This window comes from Alnus glutinosa, chromosome 2 (assembly GCF_958979055.1).
Source record: "Alnus glutinosa chromosome 2, dhAlnGlut1.1, whole genome shotgun sequence".
Lineage (NCBI taxonomy): Eukaryota > Viridiplantae > Streptophyta > Magnoliopsida > Fagales > Betulaceae > Alnus > Alnus glutinosa.
The window spans coordinates 18,790,749-18,811,541 of NC_084887.1; the positions used below are offsets into that span (position 1 = coordinate 18,790,749).

A 20,793-nucleotide genomic window follows, 5' to 3' on the forward strand; every position below is an offset into this window, starting at 1 on the left:
GGGCACCGCTTCTCTTCCTTTTCATTTTTCGGTTACTTCTTTGGCATCCTCGGCGGCTGGTCAGGAGAAGACTCTCGCTAATCAAATGGCATTTAACCCCCAGGTTCATGGTCATGTGGATTTGGAGCGTGGGTCGGCGATGTCTAAGCATCTGAACCTCTACTTCCGCTAGTCCAAGGCTAAGAGAGTCAGTGCCGCTGCTGAAGAGTGGTTTTCAAATACTCTTGGCCTTACGGGTATGCCCCCTCCCGTAGCTCAGGAGGCTGTGACGTTGGAGAATGTTGATGCTTGGTGGTGGAAGAGGAAGGAAGCAGGGCTGGTTCTGCGTTGGGTTCTGCTGGTTTAGGGTTTTCTCTTCCTAAATCTTTGCCTGAGGTGGGTTCGCCAGAAGGTAGGGTTCTTCCAAAATTATTCTTGGAAGACTCCACGTCTAAGACTTTGATTCAGTACAAGCACAAATGCAAGGGCATGAGGAAGCCGAAGTTGGTTGTGGGTCTAGGAGAACACGATGATGTGGGCTTTCTCAGGTGGGGGTTTCTCAAGTCGAGCTTATCCTCTCCTGTCCTGGCAAATTGCGGTGATTTTGCGTCGTCCCACGTCTCTAGCTCGTTGCTTGTTTCTCCTTCGGTGGTTGAGTCTGTGGGTGGTATCCAGTCTTTCTCTCCTTTGGTGTGGTCTCTGTTATGCTCCACGATGGGGTTCAGGTCCAAGGGGCAAGAGGATAAGATTGTGACTTTTCTCTCTGCTTTGGATGAGGAGCATTTTCGTGAGGATATGCTTGTGGGTTGAGAGGTTTAGGGGTTGGTTTGTTTTGAGGGATGTTGTCTGGGGTGGGTCGGTGTTGAGGTGTTTGTCTCATATACTCCGTGTGTACTAGAGGCGCCTTACGCTGTTTTTATAAAATTTGCACTTATCAAAAAAAAATTCTCTACCTCTAGCTAGATGTGTCTCTTGTATACATCATGTGTACTTTGATTGCGTCTTTGCACTTTTTAAGAAATTCACGATTACGTCATGTGTACTATGCCCATCTCTGTCATGTATCTGTGGTCAGACTGTTGGTTGGTTACACAAGGCCATCCTTTATTCAACACCATAGTGGGGAGTAGGGCTGTGACCAGTTGGTTGGGGCAGATGTTTACTAGTTTATTCCTTTTGAGTTGTAAAAACTTGACATAATGAATTATTATGGATGGCCAAAAACATGTGGAAACATTGCAATCAAACACATAGTGCTATTTGTTGCTTTGAATTATGATGTTAGAGTTTGGATTCTGTATATTATTAGAATGCATGTCCTGTATTTGTTTTCCTTTTTTGTATTGTTGTCATGACTATTTCCTCTTTTATGTTTGTTATGAACATGTAAAGTGTAGTCAGTTACGAATTCATTTCTAATTAATTCGTATCCTAGTTAGCAATTGCACTGAAAAAGCGAATGAGAGAACTTATGTTAGCAAAGCTGACATCAGGAAGAATATACGAAGAATGCGGAATGGCCCAGGAAGAAATCAGTGCAGTGGAGGTAGGGTTCAGAATTCGAAAGGTTTTTCTCCTAACAGTTTTGATAGAGTGCTTCTCGATGCTCCATGCTCTGCCCTTGGTTTGAGACCTCGGCTGTTCTCTGGAGAGGTAGGAGAGTCCACGTCAGTCTTTGCTTTACTTATTGATTTTTTTTTTATAACTGTTCTGTATTTTGGATAATTTAGTTTAGGTTTATTTATTTATTTTTTGCCTTTTTTGATGCTGAATAATTATATCTTGTTTGCAAATCACAGGCAGATGGTATAATTAGCATTGGGGGAGTAGTTTTTATTTTTATTTTTGAGAAAGCATTGGGGGTGTAGTTGGGTCATGCATTTGGTCGGAGAGTACTTAGCCTTGGTTCAGCTGGTAAAATTGTGGGGTGGGTATGAGATAGGCATTGTGTTCAAATCTTACCAATCAAATGAAGAAAAAAAGAAGAAGGAAAAAGAGACGGAGATGTTTAAGTGTGGCAGGAACGTCTGTGAGAAATCATGCTGACATTAGGACTATTAAGCATACCTTGACTTGGCTTTCAGATAGAAACATTTCTGACCTGATCCTAATTTTCAGCTGTGAAGCATGGTGGCAGAGAAATATATTTCCCACCCTATTTTTTTTTTGTCTAAAAATTACTTACATTTTCACTTGAGAGCTATGAGATTATAGGTTCTTTTCTAGCTTTTTTCTTCTAAAATGCAATTTAGTCACACAATGTGTTCATAGCGAGATCAGAGAGGCTACTGTTCTTTATTACAAAAGGCTGGATTTGGAGTCCATCCTTCATTGCCTTTTCTGGATGATCTTTGCATACTTTTTATAAATGGAAGGCATAAGGTGACTTGAGAGGCTATCTGAAGGTGTGGGACGAGTAATTAAATAGGTATTACACTGTTTAGATTCCTTCACTATGGCAGTTTTCTAGGCATGCTGGTCTGCAATTAGAAAGGATGACTGAAATAGTTGTGGTGGCTATGAAGGGACAAGCTTTTGATATTATTGAATTCTGACTTATAAAATCTGTTCTAGGAAACTATTAGCTGAGATCTTTGAGGGTAAGGTTCTCTGGGATTCTCTCGAAGGGTGTAATTTGGGGCAGCAAGGCTGGCAGCTGAATTGGGCGAATTTGAGCCAGGGTTACAAAATAACGTAGGGTTTATTTTGGGCTATAAGCTCGTGGCAGAATTAGTTTTTTTTTTTCTTTTCCCTGAAATAGATTTGGAAACACCTAGAAAATACGAAGGAGTTGGCATACAAAAAAGAAAACTTTCCTCCTTTGCAAAAATAAAGCAGGTCAGATTCTGTTTTCTGGCTTAATATTTATGAACCTTTTAGTCCTTTGCAAGTTTTTTTCAGCCCTCTAACCTGACCCTCTAGCAAACCCACGATTTCTTTTTTTCAAATGACATCACAAAATTACCGTAGGATGGGTCTAGGGGGTTACCGACCCTCACGCCTCGTCATGCCAAAATCTAATTTTGAAGCCATTATCCACCTCAAATCTAGTGTGACTAGAAAACTCCCGCTAACACCCCATATGACCCATGAAATTTATTTGAACACCACTCATTTCACGAGCTGCCATATTTAGAATCCACTATCACCCTCCATAAGCCTCTGTCATGAACATAGCGCCAAAGCTACTTCCCCAAAAGAGTTCAGTTGAACAAAAGTAAATTTCGGACCCCCAACCTTCTTTCAAAGATCAGATAACAAACCTTAGATCAGCTAACAAGTAAAATTTGAATTCTTCACCAATGCCACACAACAAAAAGTCTGGCTGCAACTTTTCTATGTGATTGGCAACACCAACCAGGAGGGGGAAAAGAGACATGAAGTAAGTAGGTTGATTAGATAAAGTATTTTTTATCAAGTAACCCTCCAATTCTTTGCCAAATACATCCTCTTCCATTTAGCCGAACACCGCTCTATTTTCTCAACAATACCATCCACAATAGATTTGGGATTAAACAAAGCTTCGAGTGGAATGCTTAAGTATTAAATAGGCAAAGAAGAGACATCGCAATCCAAAATGCTAGCCAGAACTTCAACATTTTTAACATTGCCAATGGAGACCAACTTTGATTTAGCCAAATTAATCCTCAAGGGACCAACTCTGATTTAGGCAAATTAATCCCCAAATCCGAAACTTATTCTGGCATAAGAACATACAACACAAGTTACTAAGATGATCTGGATTTGCCCTCCAAAATACAAAAGTGTCGTCCCCAAACAAACAAAAGGTGGGAAATGTTGAAGGTACCTACATTCCTAGACCGGTGGAGCCCTCCAAGAAGCCTGATAAAAGACCCCCTTTCACTATTATAGAAATCGTTTTACTTAACGCCTTCGTAACAATAACAAACAGTAAGGGAGACAAAAAAAATCCGTTGGAGTACTGTTCATCAATATGGAAAAACGCTTTGAAGAATTACAATGTGCTATCCAATTACACCATTTCTCCTCAAAACCGCATCTCCTCGGCATGGACAACAAAAAATCCCAATTGACAGGATTGTAAGCCTTTTCAATATCCAACTTGCACAGCACACCTGGTTCCATTGATCTAATCCTGCTATCAAGGCGAGTTGGCTTTGAGAACAGAGTCTAGAATCTGCCTACCCTGATGAAAGCATTTTGAGGCTTGAAAATGATCTTCTCACTTTCATTTTCAACTTGTTAGCTAGAAATTTGGCATCAATTTTGTGAACTCCACCTACTAACCTAATAGGTCAAAAGTCCTTAATATCAACGGCCCTGATGTTTTGGAATAAGAGCAATGAAGGTGGCATTGACGCTTTTTTTAAAACATAACTCTAGGGTGAAGATCATGGAAGCTTGGAACATCTCGACAAGCTTGGAAGAATGCCATAGTAAAACCGTCAATGTCTGGGGCGTTGTCAATGTTTAGGGCTTTCACCACCTGAAATACCTATCTTCCTCAAAAGCACTCTCCATCCAAATGGACTCATCCTCCTGATCGAATCAAAAGTAAGGCTATCCAACATAGGCCGCCACCTGAACCGTTCAGTAAACAAGCAATTATAGAACTGCACAGTGTGTTCTCTAATCGAAAGAAACTGTATTATTCTTCTTAAAACTGCAAGCTCATTTTTGCAAATGGAATAAGCAGACTGATCGATTTTAACTCAAGATGAAGCAGGAAGAGTAGGACACAGTTATAACCTAGGAGTTTCAAAACAGCCAAACCATGATTTCCCAAGCTTTGGTCTTAGAGTCATGCATGTGTATGAGATGAAACGTGGTCATGATTACGTGTGACAAATCCAAGATTAGGTATACAGGGTGAATAAGAAAGGTTTACTTAAAAATTACAATGTAAATTTCGACAAATTAGAAAGGTCTAAATAATAAGAAATGGGAATACTGCTGAAGCAGTTGTTGATCAATGTTTTCATGCAAAGATCTCAAGAATGAAGTTTCGAGGGGACTTCCTAGAAAGTAGAAACGTCAACTTCAGTGAAGATCAAATATTTCTCTTGCTAGATGGTCCGGTCCGTGTAAGGCAAAATGGAACAATATTCTAATTAAAGCTACAATTATGGCTTCCAAACATCCTTTTCAAATAACACTCAAACCAATGACCACAACTCTCTTGCAATAGAAGAGTGGAGAAACAGATGATCCATTGACTCAGCACGAGGTTTGCACTTGCTGCACCACTTCAATATAGTAATGTTCCTTTTGATGAGATTATCCACATAATCTTACTCAGTGCAGCTGTTTATACAAAAAAGCAACTTTTCGTGGAAATACGCTTTCATGAAAAGTGCATACCTTTAGATCCTCTCAACGCAACATAAAGCGAGCGCACATCAAGTTTACCTTTATAGTTTGGCCACAATATCTTACTGGCACAGCAATTAATGGAAGATTAGAATATAACAAGTTAAAAAGCGATTCAACGAATTCTAATTCCCAATCATGGCCTGTGTGCACATTCGTAGGGCATAAAGAAGTTGTATAAGCATCCTCATTCTCAACTTTGAAAAATAAATTGGGAATCAAGTTTTCTTAGGCAGCCTTCCCCGTAATACATATGCCAAAAAACGAATCCTTCTACCATCTCCTATCATAAACTTCATAATGCCAACAAACAGCTGTCAACAACACCCTAGGCCTCTTATCATAGCTGTAGATGATGCAGAAATCGAAGTATTATTCAAACATTGTGTAGCTTTTTTGACTGCATGGAAATTATTGTGTTATTTATTATTTATTTTGTGTTAGTTTTGGCTTAATTGTGTAGTAGAGTTTGATTTTATTATAACTAGCTCATAACCCGCGCAATGCGCGGGATTATTAATTATAATTTATTTTTGAAACTTAAAAAAACATCTCCATTGCACATAGAACATTGCATGAATATATAAATCACGTAAAATTTTACTATTAAAAGAACCATAATTTTAGTTTTAATCCATATAAATTAAAACATATAAAATATTCCCAGATGTGTAGCTTAAAATGGAAAGAAGTGTGAAGAGAAAAAAGTAGCAAGAGAAAAATCCAAATTCTGATTATCAAAGCATTTATAGTAGGATTAATAGTAAGAATTTCTGATATTGTTAGTGTGATACGTATTACGTTTTTCAATTTTATTTTTTTTAGTGTGTACCACGTAGGACTTGTGTACAAAGTGTGTGCAAGAAACATTTCTCTAAATTAAAACATGTTAAAATCTTTGTTCTCATAGGTGTAGTTTAGAATGAAAATGAATATGAAGAAAAGTAGCAAGAAGAAAACCATGATTTTGATTACCAAAGCATAAAATAGAAAATTAGCAGGAATTTTTTATATTGTCGGTGTGATAATTCTCACCACTTAATGCTATAATGACACTTAATGTTATAATGCGAAAAATCTTTATTTTAGTCTCATGAAGATTCACACCCATGATCTTTTCATTAAAGCACAATAAATTTATTAAAATCATGACAAAACCGGTTTAACCTTTAAAATTCACCGGATTTTTACTTAAAAGACCGGTTTAATGTTTAAAAATGATGGGTTCATGACATGTTTCACAATTCTAGGCCAACTATAAGTTAGAACTCGGCTTATATATATATATATATATATATGATAAGGAAAAGTTTTTAATTTTAGATTTTTGAAAAATATTCTCACCACTTAATGCTATAATGGCACTTAATGCGAAAGAGTCTTTATTTTGGTCTCATGAAGATTTACACTCATGATCTTTTCATTAAAACATAGTAAATTTATTAAAATCATGACAAAACCGGTTCAACCTTTAAAATTCACTGGTTTTTTACTTAAAAGACCAGTTTAGTGTTTAAAAATGATAGGTTCACGCCACGTGTCACAATTCTAGGCCAACTCTAAGTTAGAACTCGGCTTTTATATATATATATATAAGGAAAAGTTTTTAATTTTATATATTTTTTTAAAATTCTCACCACTTAATGCTATAATGCGAAAGTCTTTATTTTGGTCTCATGAAGATTCACATTCATGATCTTTTCATTAAAGCACAATAAATTTATTAAAATCATGACAAAACCGGTTCAACCTTTAAAATTCACCGGTTTTTTACTTAAAAGACCGGTTCAATGTTTAAAAATGATGGGTTTACGCCACGTATCACAATTCTAGGTCAACTCTAAGTTAGAACTCGGCTTTTATATATATTAGTCTTTTAAGTAAAAAAATCCGTGAATTTTAAAGGTTGAACCAGTTCTGTCATGATTTTAATAAATTTATTGTGCTTAAATGAAAACATCATGGGTGTGAATCTTTATGAGACCAAAATAATAATTTTTTTTTTTTTTTTTTTTTCGCAATATATCATTAAGTGTCATTATAGCATTGAGTGGTGAGAATTTTTTTAAAAAATCTAAAATTAAAAACTTTTCCTTATCATCATACACACACACACACGAACATATATAAAGCCGAGTTCCAACTTAGAGTTGGCCTAAAATTGTGACACGTGGCGTGAACCCATCATTTATTTTATTTTATTTTCCGTTCATTTGTTTTTTCGAATGTTCAGAAATATAGGATTGAAATATAATAGGTATCACACCGATAATATAAAAAATTCTTGCTAATTTTCTATTTTATGCTTTGGTAATCAAAATCATGGTTTTCTTGATATTTTTCTTCATACTCATTTTTCTTCTAAACCACCTATGGGAACAAAGATTTTAACATGTTTTAATTTAGATAAATGTTTCTTGCATACACTTTAAACACAAAGTCTTACGTGGTATACACTAAAAAAAAGAAAATTAAAAAACGTAATACATATCACACTAATAATTTCAGAAATTCTTACTATTAATCTTTCTATTAATGCTCTGATAATCAGAATTCAGGTTTTTCTCTAGCTACTTTTTTCTCTTTACACTTTCCATTTTAAACTACACATTTGGGAATATTTTAAATATTTTAATTTATATGAATTAAAACTAAAATTATGGTTCTTTTGATAGTAGAATTTTATGTGATTTATATATTCATGCAATGTTCTATGTGCAATGGAAATGTTTTTTTTTTTTTTTAAAGTTTTAAAATTAAATTATAATTAATAATCTTGCGCATTGCGTGGGTTATGAGCTAGTATATATAAAAAGCTGAGTTTTTTCTTAGAATGACATAGAATGGTGACACATGGCATGAACCCATACTTTTTAGTGATTAAATTAGTCATTTAAGTATTGAACCGGTCTTTTAAATAAAATTGAACCGGTTTATTTAATATATATCTCTCTCTCTATTAATGATACAAGTAGTCTCTCTCTCTCTCTCTCCCAGTTAATGATACAAGTAGGACTCTTTTGTGGAGATAGGTGTTTCTTTAGTATTTTATATTTTTGGTTGAAATCTAAATATTTTTCCATTTTGTTTGTGAAATTTTTGGTTGAGCAATTCTTCATTTGAATTTTTTTTTTTTCCCAGAATTATATAGGATTGAAATATAATAGGTATAACATCAACAATATAAAAAATTCCTGCTAATTTTCTATTTTATGCTTCGATAATCAAAATCATGGTTTTCTTGCTATTTTTCTTCTTCATAGAAATGCTTTTTAAAAATTAAAGAGTTAATTAAGCATTAAATTTGAAATGTTTTTTTTTTTTTTTTTTTAATGTTCAGAATTATATGGATTTTATTTTTATTGAAACATAATAGGTACACAATATCATAGATTCCTGCTATATTAATGCTTTGATAATCAAAATCCAGGTTTTTTCTCTTGCTATTTTTTTTTCTTTATACTTTCCATTTTAAACTACACATATGAGAATATTTTAAATGTTTTAATTGATATGGATTAAAACTAAAATTATGGTTGTTTTGATAGTAAAATTTTATGTGATTTATATATTCATGCAATGTTCTTTATGCAATGGAAAATTATGACACGTGGTGTGAACCCATAATTTTTAAACATTGATTCGGTTTTTTAAGTAAAACAAACCGGTAAATTTTAAAGGTTGAACCGGTTTTGTCATGATTTTAATAAATTTATTGTGCTTTAATGAAAAAGATCATGGGTGTTGATCTTCATGAGACCAAAATAAAGATTTTTTCGCATTATATCATTAACTGTCATTTTAGCTTCATTAAGTTGTGAGATTTTTTTTTTTTAAAAATAAAATTAGAAACATGCATTAATTACAGAATTTAAATGCAATTTTTTTTTAAAAAATGATAGATTCACGCTACATGTCACAAGTTTAGGCCAACTCTAAGTTGGAACTCGGCTTTTTATATATTTATATATGTGTGTGTGTGAGTTGGAACTTGGCTTTTTATATATTTATATATGTGTGTGTGTGTGTGTGTGTGTGATGATAAGGAAAAGTTTTTAATTTTAGACTCTTAAAAACAATTCTCACCACTTAATGCTATAATGACATTGAATGCTATAATGCGAAAAAATCTTTATTTTGGTCTCATGAAGATTCTCACTCATGATGTTTTCATTTAAGCACAATAAATTTATTAAAATTATGACAAAATCGGTTCAACATTTAAAATTCACCGGTTTTTTACTTAAAAGACCGGTTTAGTGTTTAAAAATGATGGGTTCACGTCACGTATCACAATTCTAGGCCAACTCTAAGTTAGAACTCGGCTTTTATATATATATATATATATATAAATATTATTGATGGAGGAAATTTAATACACTATTTTGTTCTTGCCAGGAAACTATTCAATCCTTAAGAAACCATGCGAAGTATCAAAGAAGAATGTTTGACCAGGCTGTTCAATTAGCTCGCCCGGGTGGAGTAATTGTATATTCAACGTCAGTATGCATGCATTTTTTTATGGAAAAAGTTTTCCTTCAAGTTGGGACATTTTTAAAAATATTCTGACATATTTTGAACTCGTCAATTTAATAGGCTGGGTTGGAAGAAAACTGTCTTGTTTTTATTCATTGTGTTAGGGGACCATATATGTTGGCTTATTTTTAAAGTGAATTTTTGCCTTACAACGATAGTAATCACAGCTGTAATGTTCATAATTTCATAGTTGCATGTCATATTCATCTCCCTCTTTCCTCTCTTTATGCTCCTGCTTTTCTACAACCCCCCACCCCCCCAAACCCAAAAAAAGAAAAAGAAAAAAACATTTGTGGGTTGAACAGCAAGTTTGAGTCCAGATGCGGATTACAATATTAAATGTTTATATTTCAAATAAATAGCTGAGATGTAAGGGGCGAGTACTAAACATTGCTTAATTATTTTATAGTATTCCTCCATTATCAGCATGAATGTATTGGGGCAATTGTGTGCTATATCTTAGTATGGTACGTTAATACACACTGCAGTAGTGTGATGGTTAAAGACTGTACAGTTACTATGTTTATACTTGTGGTTCGCGTTTTCTGCCATAAATCCATTCTCAGTCCGCTGTTTAGGTACATGACTCTGTGCATGTGATTTACGTAGTGATTTATTAGTGTCAAATGCTTTGCTGTATGAACGACACTCAGTGTATTCTGTTATTATTGGAGTAATTATGTTTATTGTATGCATAACTCTTATCATGTCTGAAATGTTTACACTGTTTTGAATGGTTAGGTGTACGATTAATCCTGGTGAGAATGAAGCATTGGTACGATATGCTTTGGATACATATAAATTTCTCTCCTTGGTGCAACAGGTTAGATTCCAAATTCTTCTTTCTTTTGTAATGACTGGAGATGATGACTCGCATTTGAGCTGCTGGTTATAAAATTGACAAATATATTTCTGGGAGAAAGATGATACCGATTTTTCAATCCCTGGCAAAAGGGTTGGAGCTATGAGACTACACCAACATTCTTAGTACCATTGGTTTAAACTTGAAAAATATATTGCCCCCATTGCATTAGAATCTCTAGTTCAAACCATAATATTGTTGTTAGGTAGGTGAGAGGCATTTTCTAAAATTACAGCTTCTGTGTGTGATGTTTGTTTCTTGAACTTTTTCTTTTGAAATGTTGTTGTCTAGTTGTACATTGTTTTGAGTGTGATTTTGTGGTTCTTTCAGCAACCAAGCATTGGAGGACCTGGCCTTGTTGGCCATTGTGAATTTCCTGATGGATATATTGAGTAAGTACACTTGTCCACTCGTATTGCACTGTGTATGCACGGTAACAATTGGTATAACTAGTTGCAATGCTGGACTACAGGGAGTGGCTAAGACCGGGTGAGGAAAAACTCGTGCAGCGGTTTGATCCATCATCTCCGCTCGATACAATTGGGTTTTTCATTGCCAAGTTTGTTGTTGGCTCAAAAGATGTCTGACTTGGGAAAACTCTGCAACTTCATCAGATCATAAACAGTTAGGGCATGAAGTTCTCTCTCAAGTCAGACCTCATCAAATAGGTATGTGGAGGCTATATGTGGTTTATTTTATCGTAACGTGTAACATACTTTTTGGCTTGTCAGTTGTTTTCGGGACTTGTACGTGATTAAGTTGTTTTCCTATGTTTCTTTAGGACTAAATACTGTTTGAGTACAAATGAAAAACATCAAGTGCTTGCCCCAAGTATGGATTATAATTTCTAAACTTGAAAGGATCTTTAGACGACCTTCCCAGAAGTTCACGCATTTCATTTTATAGGTTTCTCCCAGTCAACTCTCCTTGCTCTGTTGAAGTTGCACAATCATATACTCATATTTACTTTTTACTGTCTCAGCTTGCTAATCTAAATGATCATTGAGCGCTAGGGATGATAATTACCCATGATTAAGGGAATAACACACATTACATAGATCCAAGCTCAACCAGAAAATGTTCATGTTGTCCACAACAACTTGAATTCTAAACCAACGTTTATGATTTGAAGAAATATACTTGGTTCAATATTCTAAGAATCCTAGGGAATCCTAATCCAACTTGATTATCACATTCCAACATCCAGTTCTATTCGTGTATTATCATTGCAATTATGTCTCATTTTGTTCCTATGTATCAAACGTGAGCCATTTCAAAGTATCCGGCTTGGTCAAATATTAAAAAACATAAACAGACCCAGAAAGAAAAAGAACAAAAAGAAAAAACAACAAACGAAACAGCAATTTTTGTTTTTTTCACTTGCATTTCAAATCTTGGAGTTCCTTTGTTAAGATATTGATATTCATGGTGCAGTTCATTTGAGTGGTCTTCTTCTTCTTCATCACAAACAGCAATTCCACTTTTCCATTAAACTTTGCATGGCTGTTCAATGTCAATACCCCGGCATTCAAGTCACTCGCAAGACTCGAAGTGCTTGGTAGTCCATTTGAGTTCACATACACTATTACACTAACTGTTTTGGTGGAACGCAGCCCAGCCTTAGCCTCGGGAATACTCACCCGTCCCACCATCAGACCCTGGTACGTGAACGTTGCATTTGTGCCATCGTACTTGTAGGGACCAAAATTTGTGTTCTTCACCCTCACCTGCATGGGCGGAACTAGAATTTTAAGAGGGGTGAGACAAAACCCAAAAAATTTTAAATTTTGCGGCGGCCGGAGACCTTATGTGCCAGGCGTGATTCCGCCCCTGCTCACCTGGGTTGTGAAGGTCATTTCAAAGAAAGGCGAAGTTAGGTTGCCGGCGTTGACATCTTGGAAGGTGATGGTGCCCAACCTGACCTTAGGTGTCCTAACGCGCATCACAGTGAGAGCAAAGACGAAGATGACTAGTGTCAGAAACACAGCAAAAGCAGCAATATATACGGTCAACTTGATCCTTTTCTTTCGCCGGAGCTCCATGGATTGCAAAGCGTCCAATTGTTCATCGCTTCGGGGGTGCCTATTCGCGGGTGCCAAGGGCTGGTTTGTCTTCTCAGCCATTCTCTTTAATTTGCTTAGAAAAGTGAAAATTTGCGTTTCCTTCTCTAGACGTGGTTTTATATTATATTATGAGGAATATGAGACGCGACTCGAGTAGAAACTGGAAACTGGAAACTGGAAACTGGAAAACGCGTCTTGGGTTGGAATTTTCGATTTCTAGAAGCGCGGTCTTCCCATGACTGACTGGTGAATGCTTTGGTTTACACGCTACAAGCCATAACTCCCTTTTGGCCCTTCAAACCATAACTCACGGAGTCATGAATTCGTATTGTAGGGGGCGAATTAAAATATAATCAGCGTGTGTTCGTTCAAACTTCAAAACTCAAGAACAAGAAGAAAATGAACGGAAAGGCAGCCTGTGACCCGTGTAGAGAGTCAAACGGCATTTAGAAATTTTTTATTTACTTTTATTAATTTAGCTAGTCACTTTTTAAAATTATTAGGTGAATATACACTTTAGCCCCGTGAACAACAACTATTTTGGGAGCTAATATGAATAAGGCAACCCCTTTTTGTTTATTTATTTTTTTCCCTTTTTGATTAATTTTTTTTTTTTAATAATTTTTTTTTTTTTCGAATACTAACTTTTTAATAACCTCAAAGGTATTTTGGGCATAAAAATAAAAAATTTACTAATTTGACACGCAGTGGTAGTTTAGGGGGTCCCGATATCACTTTTTAAAATTTGGAGTCGTAAATGAAAATGTGGTCATAGTTTAGAGCATTCTCAATGGACTCTCTACTTTAAAAATTTCACCAAATTTTGGTGAAAGTTGTCAAAACACCCCATGCATAAAACTCTTTAAAGTTTCTCTAAAATGATGAATGGCAAAAACCCTCCCTATATTTAACCCCCCAAATAATATTTAGTTAAAATAGAGAAATGTTTAGAGAGTTTGATTGAGGAAACTTTTTAAAATTGATAGTTAAACACAAAAAAGTGGATTTTTTCACTAAAATTTAGTGAAATTTTAAAGAGTTCATTGAGTGGGGGCTAAAGTATATTTTTTCCAAATTATTAAACAACATACTCTTTAAATGTTTTTCTAGTTTAATTTTTATTGGTAAAGTGAACTCCAAAGAGCATTTAATGCATTAAATTTAATTCAAGCCAAACCTTTTGAAGCATTCAATATGCAAAATAATATTATAACATTCACTTTTTTTTTTGGCTCTTTGAGTGTAAAAATGGTTATTGGCAAATGTTAAACTTAAAATTTGATAAAGAGTTTGTTAAATGATAGTTTTTGTGAATTTTGTTAAAAATTTAGAGAAAAACCAAAATATGAAGAGCTAATTGTGAGTGCTTTTACAGTTTTACGTAGTCAAATCTAGTGATTCTAATGGAGGCCAACATGGTAGTTGGTCGTCGTTAGTTGAGGAGATACAGTCAACGTTTAGAGGGAAAGAAGTGGCGTCTTCGGCGACGGTTGAGCAGCAATCAACAAGAGAATGTAAGCTGGTTTTGGTGCCCAAGGGCCATACCCTTCATAGAAGCTGAAGTTAGAAAAATGATGAAAGGGGAATGGCCATCGTCACTTAATGGGCCCAATGATATGATTCCATCTCTAAGCGAGGGGCAAAAAGTGAATATTGACGTTGAAGGCGCTGTTGTAGTGGGGTCATTGGCTATTAACGAAGCCGAGGTGATACAGGTAGGATCTTGCTCTGCTTTGGGAGCAACGGATATCGACAGCCTTGTCGATCCCTTTAAAACTTGCAGCGACAAACAAAAGGTGTTGTTGAGCACCTTTATGATAGTGAAGGGAGGCTTCAACTTAAAGACAAGGGTGGACATACTGGTGGGCTCTCTAAGTGGTCTCGGAACTGTTGGCATGAAGCAAGATGATCTTGAAGAGGCTGGTGCTGCTGGAAGCGAGTCCTTTGCATTCCTAGGTGATCCCACATTGAAGTACTTTGGGGCCTCATTCCCGCCGGGTACTCGGAGGGAGACGCGAGGGCCTCTAATGACTTAGTGTTGAAAGTGCATGACATTGTGTTTTTTTTCTTCTTCAATGCATGAGTAAATTAGTATAGAAGAGAAACAATCTGTACAAATACTCTAGCAACCAAAGTGCTAGAGCTTCCAATTACAAAATCCCCAAGGGTACCAACTATAAACCCCTACACTCAGCACAACGTATACACCTCCAAAACTATAGTGTAAATGTAACACTAAACAAAGACAACGAAGAGACTAACAAATCTCAACAGACCATAAAATTTCAAAAGCAAAACAATAAACCAGCAACATCCCACAGCACACAGCTTACGCAATAGGAGTGAGAAAACCCAACCAACCAGCTTCACAAACAGCAGCCAAAATCCAGCAATCCATAATCCCCAGGATCTTCAGACGAAGGTTGCAGATTTTCTTCTATAGGCTTGCATCTCCCTTTAGCTACCATCTTGGAACATACTTACATTTGACTTTCTTCAGTATTTGCTCCTCAGATAAAATGGTATTGCCATGTTTTAAAGCATTACGATGCATCCAAAGGTAGAACACCACTTCCCCTAGGCTCAACCGAAATAAACTAGCCTTCAAACCTTTTTCCCTTTAATTCCTGCTCACCCCAAACAACCACGTCCTTCCATAAAACCTGTGGATCACTAATGAGATTACAACTCATAACTTCTTTCCATAACCAACGACTGAAACCACAATGGAAAAATAGATGAGCTCTGCTCTCAATGCAACTTCTGCAGAATAAACACAGCACATTACTTTCATAACCCCATTTAAGCAAATTCTCTAGCAGCCAACCAAAGAATGAAAGCCTGCTGAGGAATAGCCCAAGGAAACCAAACCATCCCCCACCAAGAAACCACAGGAGACCTAAACCGACTAGCCTCTCATGTCTCAAAGCAGGAATATTTGCCTTTCTTGGAGCAATTCCAAACAAGTTGATCCTCCCGACCTATAACCACCTCATGATGTTTGCTATGAATTATCACCAACTCGTCTGATCTAGCAGGAGGCCACACCCACTTGTGATCTCTCAAAACAGAATCCATAAATATCATATAGAACACCATCTGGGTGCCACCAATCATACCACAAAGAAATGCTTTTCCCATCACCAACTTTAAATTGAACAAATCTCTTCTTTCACAATTTACGCCAACACCAATAGCACTGCCAAAAGCTAATTCCTTTTAACAAGCATTCTTTGATCCAAGCAACATGGCAGCCAAGTTCAATCAGTCAGCCCTTTTAAACCCAAGCCACCTTCCAATTTTGGCACACACACTTTTCCCACGAAACTTATGTTTTGGCTCGATTCTGATCATTCCAGACCAAAGGAAACGATTAAATTTTTTCTCTACCAGATGGATGATCCTCTAGGGGAGAATAAAAATGCTATCCCAATATGCTTGAAGACTGTACAAGACAGAGGAGAGCAGTTGGAGCCTCCCTGCAAATGTGAAATTTTTTGAAAGCCTATAGTCAATTCGAGAAGACACCCTCTCAAGGAGTACCGCACAATCATCAACAGTGAGCTTTTTGGCGGTAAGGGGCACACCAAGATATCTGACAAGTAAAAAACCCTCTTGCATTTGCAAACAATGAAGAATAGCAGCTCTCTCAGATTGATGAACTCCAGCACAAAAAACAGAGCTCTTACTAGGATTAGCTTTGAGACCAGATATGGCAGCAAATTCATTTAAAACCTGCTCGATAGTCATCTTAAAATATCAAGGCAAGTGATGAAGTTTCAGCTTAGAGCATTGATGATGAATCTCAAACATAGCCATATCCGCGGCAGCCTCATCAAGCAGCCTACTCAAAACCTCCATAGCAATGACAAATAAAGGTAGAGAGGATCTCCCTGCCTTAAAACTTATACCCTCAAAATAACCCACCAAAGATCCATTGATTGCCACCGAGAACCTGGGAGTAAAAATACACTCCCTCACCTACTAAATGAATAAATCAGAAGCACCAAAACATTTCAAACAATGCAACACAAAACTCCAACTCACTGAATCTTTGCTTTCATAAGATCAACCTTGATTGAACATCTAGGTTTCCCTTTCTCCTTATCATAATCACGCACTACCTCTTGAGCTAAGAGGATATTCTCTAAAATGCTACAGTTGGGGGTGATGGTAGCTTGGTTGGGACTAATAATAGAATCAAGCCCCGATAATAGCCAGTATCGTACATAGTACCTCACTTAAGGCTAAAAGAGGAGATAGTCCATCAATGACGTCTCACATCGCCTGGGTATGGGATGAGTATAAGCTTATATGTATATTCGCACATTTCTTGACACAACGCGTTTTAAAGCTGTAATGACCATAAACCTATCAGAACTCCACAGTTAAGCATGCTTCTCTGAGAGTAATATTAGGATGGGTGATCTCCTGAGAAGTCTAGTTCAGGAGAGCCAAAAGCGAACAATCTTGTGTCGTTAAGGGTGAGTCGTTACAAATAGGGGTGAGCATGGGGTGGGCAAAGGGGGGGGGGGGGGGGGGGGGGGGGAGGGTTTCCCCTTGTTTTGGCCCTGCCTTGCACGCCTGCAGGTTCGCAAATTCACACCCGTAGCCCGTTGAAAATCACTGGTATCCGAGCGGTGTAGGGGTGGTGCGGGGCGGATTGTGTGGGTATCCTGGATTCTGGCCAAAACATGAGAAAAATTAAAACCAAAGCCAAATTCAATACCTAGAAAGCTAGCAAAGATTCAATACCCATATTCAATAAAATCGCAACAGAGGCCAGAGAATGAGAGAAACACCAACCTATGGACGATGATGCAATCATGTAGCCACAACCGAAGGTCTTGAAGCCGATCTTCCTGGTCTTGAAACCGCATGTTCATGATGTCCTCACAGGCCACAGGATTGGCGGAGCCAGTGAGGATGTGAACAATCGATTGAGGCTGTGGCGCTGTGCGGCGTAGGGGAAGAAAATGGAAGATGAAGAACTTAGAGTTTTTTCTGGGGTATTGCGTTTTTAGTATTAGGCTAAACGCACTGTATGAGTATTTAGGCTAAACGCACCGTTTGGAGTAGGGAGTGTAATGACTAATAGCTGTATCACACTTTAAAAAAAAAAAATACAACCTGCATGCGACACATGGTCCACTGGTCTCTAAGTCTTTTCTTTTCCTTTTAGGTTTCACCGTTTCAACTTTGGCTCTTCTTTTCCTTTCTTCTTTTCGCAAATCCTCCAGGCTCCCGTCCTCCTCTAGTCCACCGTCCTCCTTCATTAGTAACGAAGATGAAGAGAAGAGGAAGATGAAGAGCTAGAAGAGGAAGAAAAGAAGAGACATGAAAAAGGGGGTGCGGCTGCGGCACACTAGGGTTAAGGAAGGGTGATAAGGTTTTTTTAATTGTATATATAAAATTCATGCGGATAGGGGCGGTGCGAGGTGGGTCCCCGGTCTTTTTCAAATGGCCCACCTGCATCCCTCACCGCACCGTGTGGAGGGCCTAAATAAAGGCCCATGGCCTGCACCAAGGGTGCGGTTTTGCTGGTAGATGGGGAAGGGCGGGGCAGGTATATGCGGGTATTGCTCACTTCTAGTTATAAATGGTATCAAAGTCATTGCCCAGCCTGAAATGAGGGAGCATGCACAAGCTCATGAGGGTTGCTAGCGAGCATTCGTTGGGATACTAAGAATGAAGGGTGATTGTGACGTTCCGCATTGCTTGGGTATGTGAATGAGTATATACTTATTTGTATATTCGCACCATTCTTGACACAACACATTTTAAAGCCCCGATGACCATGAACCTACTAGAACTCCACAGTTGAACGTGCTTTTGTGAGAGTAGTGCTAGGATGGATGACCTTCCGGGAAGTCTGGTTCGAGGAGTCAAAAGCGGACAATATTGTGTCGTTGGGGGTGAGTCGTTACACCATCCGTCCATAAAATTAACGAAAGTACAGGTCAACCAATAAGAAACTAACACGGTGCCATATTCGTTATTAAAAAAACTAAAAAAATTTAAAAACTTAAAAAAAGAAAAAAGAAAAAAAAAAGAAGGGTTTAGCCAAATGGGCGTTAGTTCGGCTACTCCTAGATTGGTCGAAAGGGGGTGGTTGAAACCACTCCCTAGTCAAATGAGGATAGTTGAGCCATCCCTAAGGTCCTTAAGAGTGTTTTCGGTCACCCCATTTGGCCATTTGGGGAGGCTCGCATTCTTCTTCTTCTTCTTCTTCTTCTTCTTTTTTTTTTTTTTTTTTTTTTTTTTTAAAAAAAAAAAAAATTTTAATAAGGAATATGGCCACATGTCAGTTGTTTTATTGGTTTGACGTGTAATTCTGTTAATTTTATGGACGAACGATGGACGGCGATACCATCTCTATTTTTAACCATAAGAGATGTATCATCTACCATACGAATTAAAATAAAGGTGAGCAAAAATAAAGTCATTAAATCACATATAATAAAAAGTAATTAACAAAAAAACAAATCTGTACACTCGGAGATCGTGATTAATGTATGACCACATAATAATGACAAAAACAACCGGACTACCAAATTCTTGTAAAACTGAAAGACTTCCAAATAATAATAAACTAATACGACTTAATTTTACATGCAATTCAAATATTGGACGGCCTTTGCTGACAAATTGATAGCTATGGTGCAATTCATTTGGGCAAAACTCTTCTTCTTAATCAAAGACATTACTGCAACTCTCCCACTGAGCATGGCCTGGCTGCTCAAGTTCAAAAACCCGGAACTCAACTCCCTTCCAAGAGCCTGTTTAAAATTGCGTCGAGAAATTAACTCACTCGAATTCGCATTCACCGTCACGTTAACCCTTTTGGTGGAAAGCCACCCGGCCGTGCCGTTAGGAATAAGTGCTTGCCCCACCGTTACGCCCTCGTACATGAACGTGGCATTGGTGCTATTGAAACTGTATGATCCAAAATTTGTGTTCTTGATTCTTACTTGGGCTGTGAAGCTCATGTCAAAGTAGGGTAAATCTTGAGACCCCGTGACCAAATTTTGGACCGTGACTGTTCCCAACTTGACCTTGGGAGTCCTAACACGCATCACGAGGAAATAAAAGATCAAATTGTGTACGATCTGAAGCACAATAAAATTGAAAATACACTTTATCCTTCTCTTCCGGCGTAGAGCGTTGGATTCCGGAGTGTTCATCTGTTCTTCATCGCTCCCCAGGTGCTTATTGGCTGCCTGCTGGTCTATTTTCTCAATTTTCTCAGCCATTTTTCTTCTCTTGGAACAACGAAAAGAAAGTGTTTATGTTTTTATTTTAATTTTTTATTTCCTCGATAGAATTTAGGAAGTAAAGGAGTTGTTTGTGGACATTTTTTAACACCTCAATTCTGTTAGGGTTAGGATTGTCAACAGCTACCCTAAAGGCGCAAAAAGAATTTATAAGGTTTACGAGTGCAATTCGGACCCCACATTCCGGCGTCTTATTCCTTGCTCTTATAACCTGAAAAACAAAACAAAGAAAAGGGTGAGCGAAAAATAAGGCTAAGTAAGAAAATTCTTACCCATTAAATGAAAATTCTTTAAAATCACATGAAATCATATTTATTACATCTCAACATTTATATATAGAAACAATTTTTTTTAGGGATAAATGCAAAATCGGTCTATATGGTTGGCCTAAATTACAAATCGCTCCTTACAATACAAGAAATAATTCAGATGTTCTCGGAGTAGGCCGAAATAACAATTTAGTCTCTGCAGTCAAATTTTATCAAAACAGTTCACGGATTTTGTTAGTGTGTCACACCAGCACTAATAGAATGATGACATGTGTCACTCGTAATAAAAAGAAAATTAATACATTAAAAAAATATAAATATTTAAAAATTAAAAAATTAAAAAATTATTTATTTTTTGTTAAAAGAAAAGAAAGAAAAAAAGAAATTTCTGGACATGCTTAAAAACTATTTTGCTATAGTACTTAACCAACTATTTCTAACATGCTTAATAAATAATT

General features: G+C 36.9%; 3 protein-coding genes across 5 annotated transcripts in view; 1 reads left to right on the forward strand and 2 right to left on the reverse strand.

Moving 5' to 3' along the window:
• Positions 1 to 12,569, forward strand: part of LOC133861469 (rRNA (cytosine-C(5))-methyltransferase NOP2C) — a 36,228-nt gene extending 23,659 nt beyond the window's left edge. The window contains exons 9-14 of one of the 3 annotated variants that reach the window (XR_009899018.1): positions 1,415 to 1,632; positions 9,730 to 9,830; positions 10,609 to 10,690; positions 11,060 to 11,121; positions 11,202 to 11,397; positions 12,343 to 12,569. Coding sequence is in view for 1 of the 3 variants with exons in the window: in XM_062297264.1 (XP_062153248.1) it covers positions 1,415 to 1,632; positions 9,730 to 9,830; positions 10,609 to 10,690; positions 11,060 to 11,121; positions 11,202 to 11,316 (578 nt within the window). In the remaining 2 variants the exon portion in view is untranslated. Of the gene's footprint in view, positions 1 to 1,414; positions 1,633 to 9,729; positions 9,831 to 10,608; positions 10,691 to 11,059; positions 11,122 to 11,201; positions 11,623 to 12,163; positions 12,254 to 12,342 lie in introns of those variants that run through there. The other 2 variants (XR_009899019.1, XM_062297264.1) reach the window with 2 other exon arrangements.
• LOC133861470 (late embryogenesis abundant protein At1g64065-like) lies at positions 11,916 to 12,852 on the reverse strand. Its single transcript, XM_062297265.1, has 2 exons — positions 12,568 to 12,852; positions 11,916 to 12,456 (listed from the first exon to the last, which is right to left on the reverse strand). Exons 1-2 carry the CDS (start codon positions 12,850 to 12,852, stop codon positions 12,106 to 12,108), a joined length of 636 nt encoding a protein of 211 aa, XP_062153249.1. The 3' UTR covers positions 11,916 to 12,105.
• A 6,512-nt stretch (positions 12,853 to 19,364) lies between these two features.
• On the reverse strand, positions 19,365 to 20,262 carry LOC133859322 (late embryogenesis abundant protein At1g64065-like). Its single transcript, XM_062294694.1, has one exon. It carries the CDS (start codon positions 20,043 to 20,045, stop codon positions 19,401 to 19,403), a length of 645 nt encoding a protein of 214 aa, XP_062150678.1. The 5' UTR covers positions 20,046 to 20,262; the 3' UTR covers positions 19,365 to 19,400.
• Between the last annotated feature and the right edge of the window lie 531 nt (positions 20,263 to 20,793).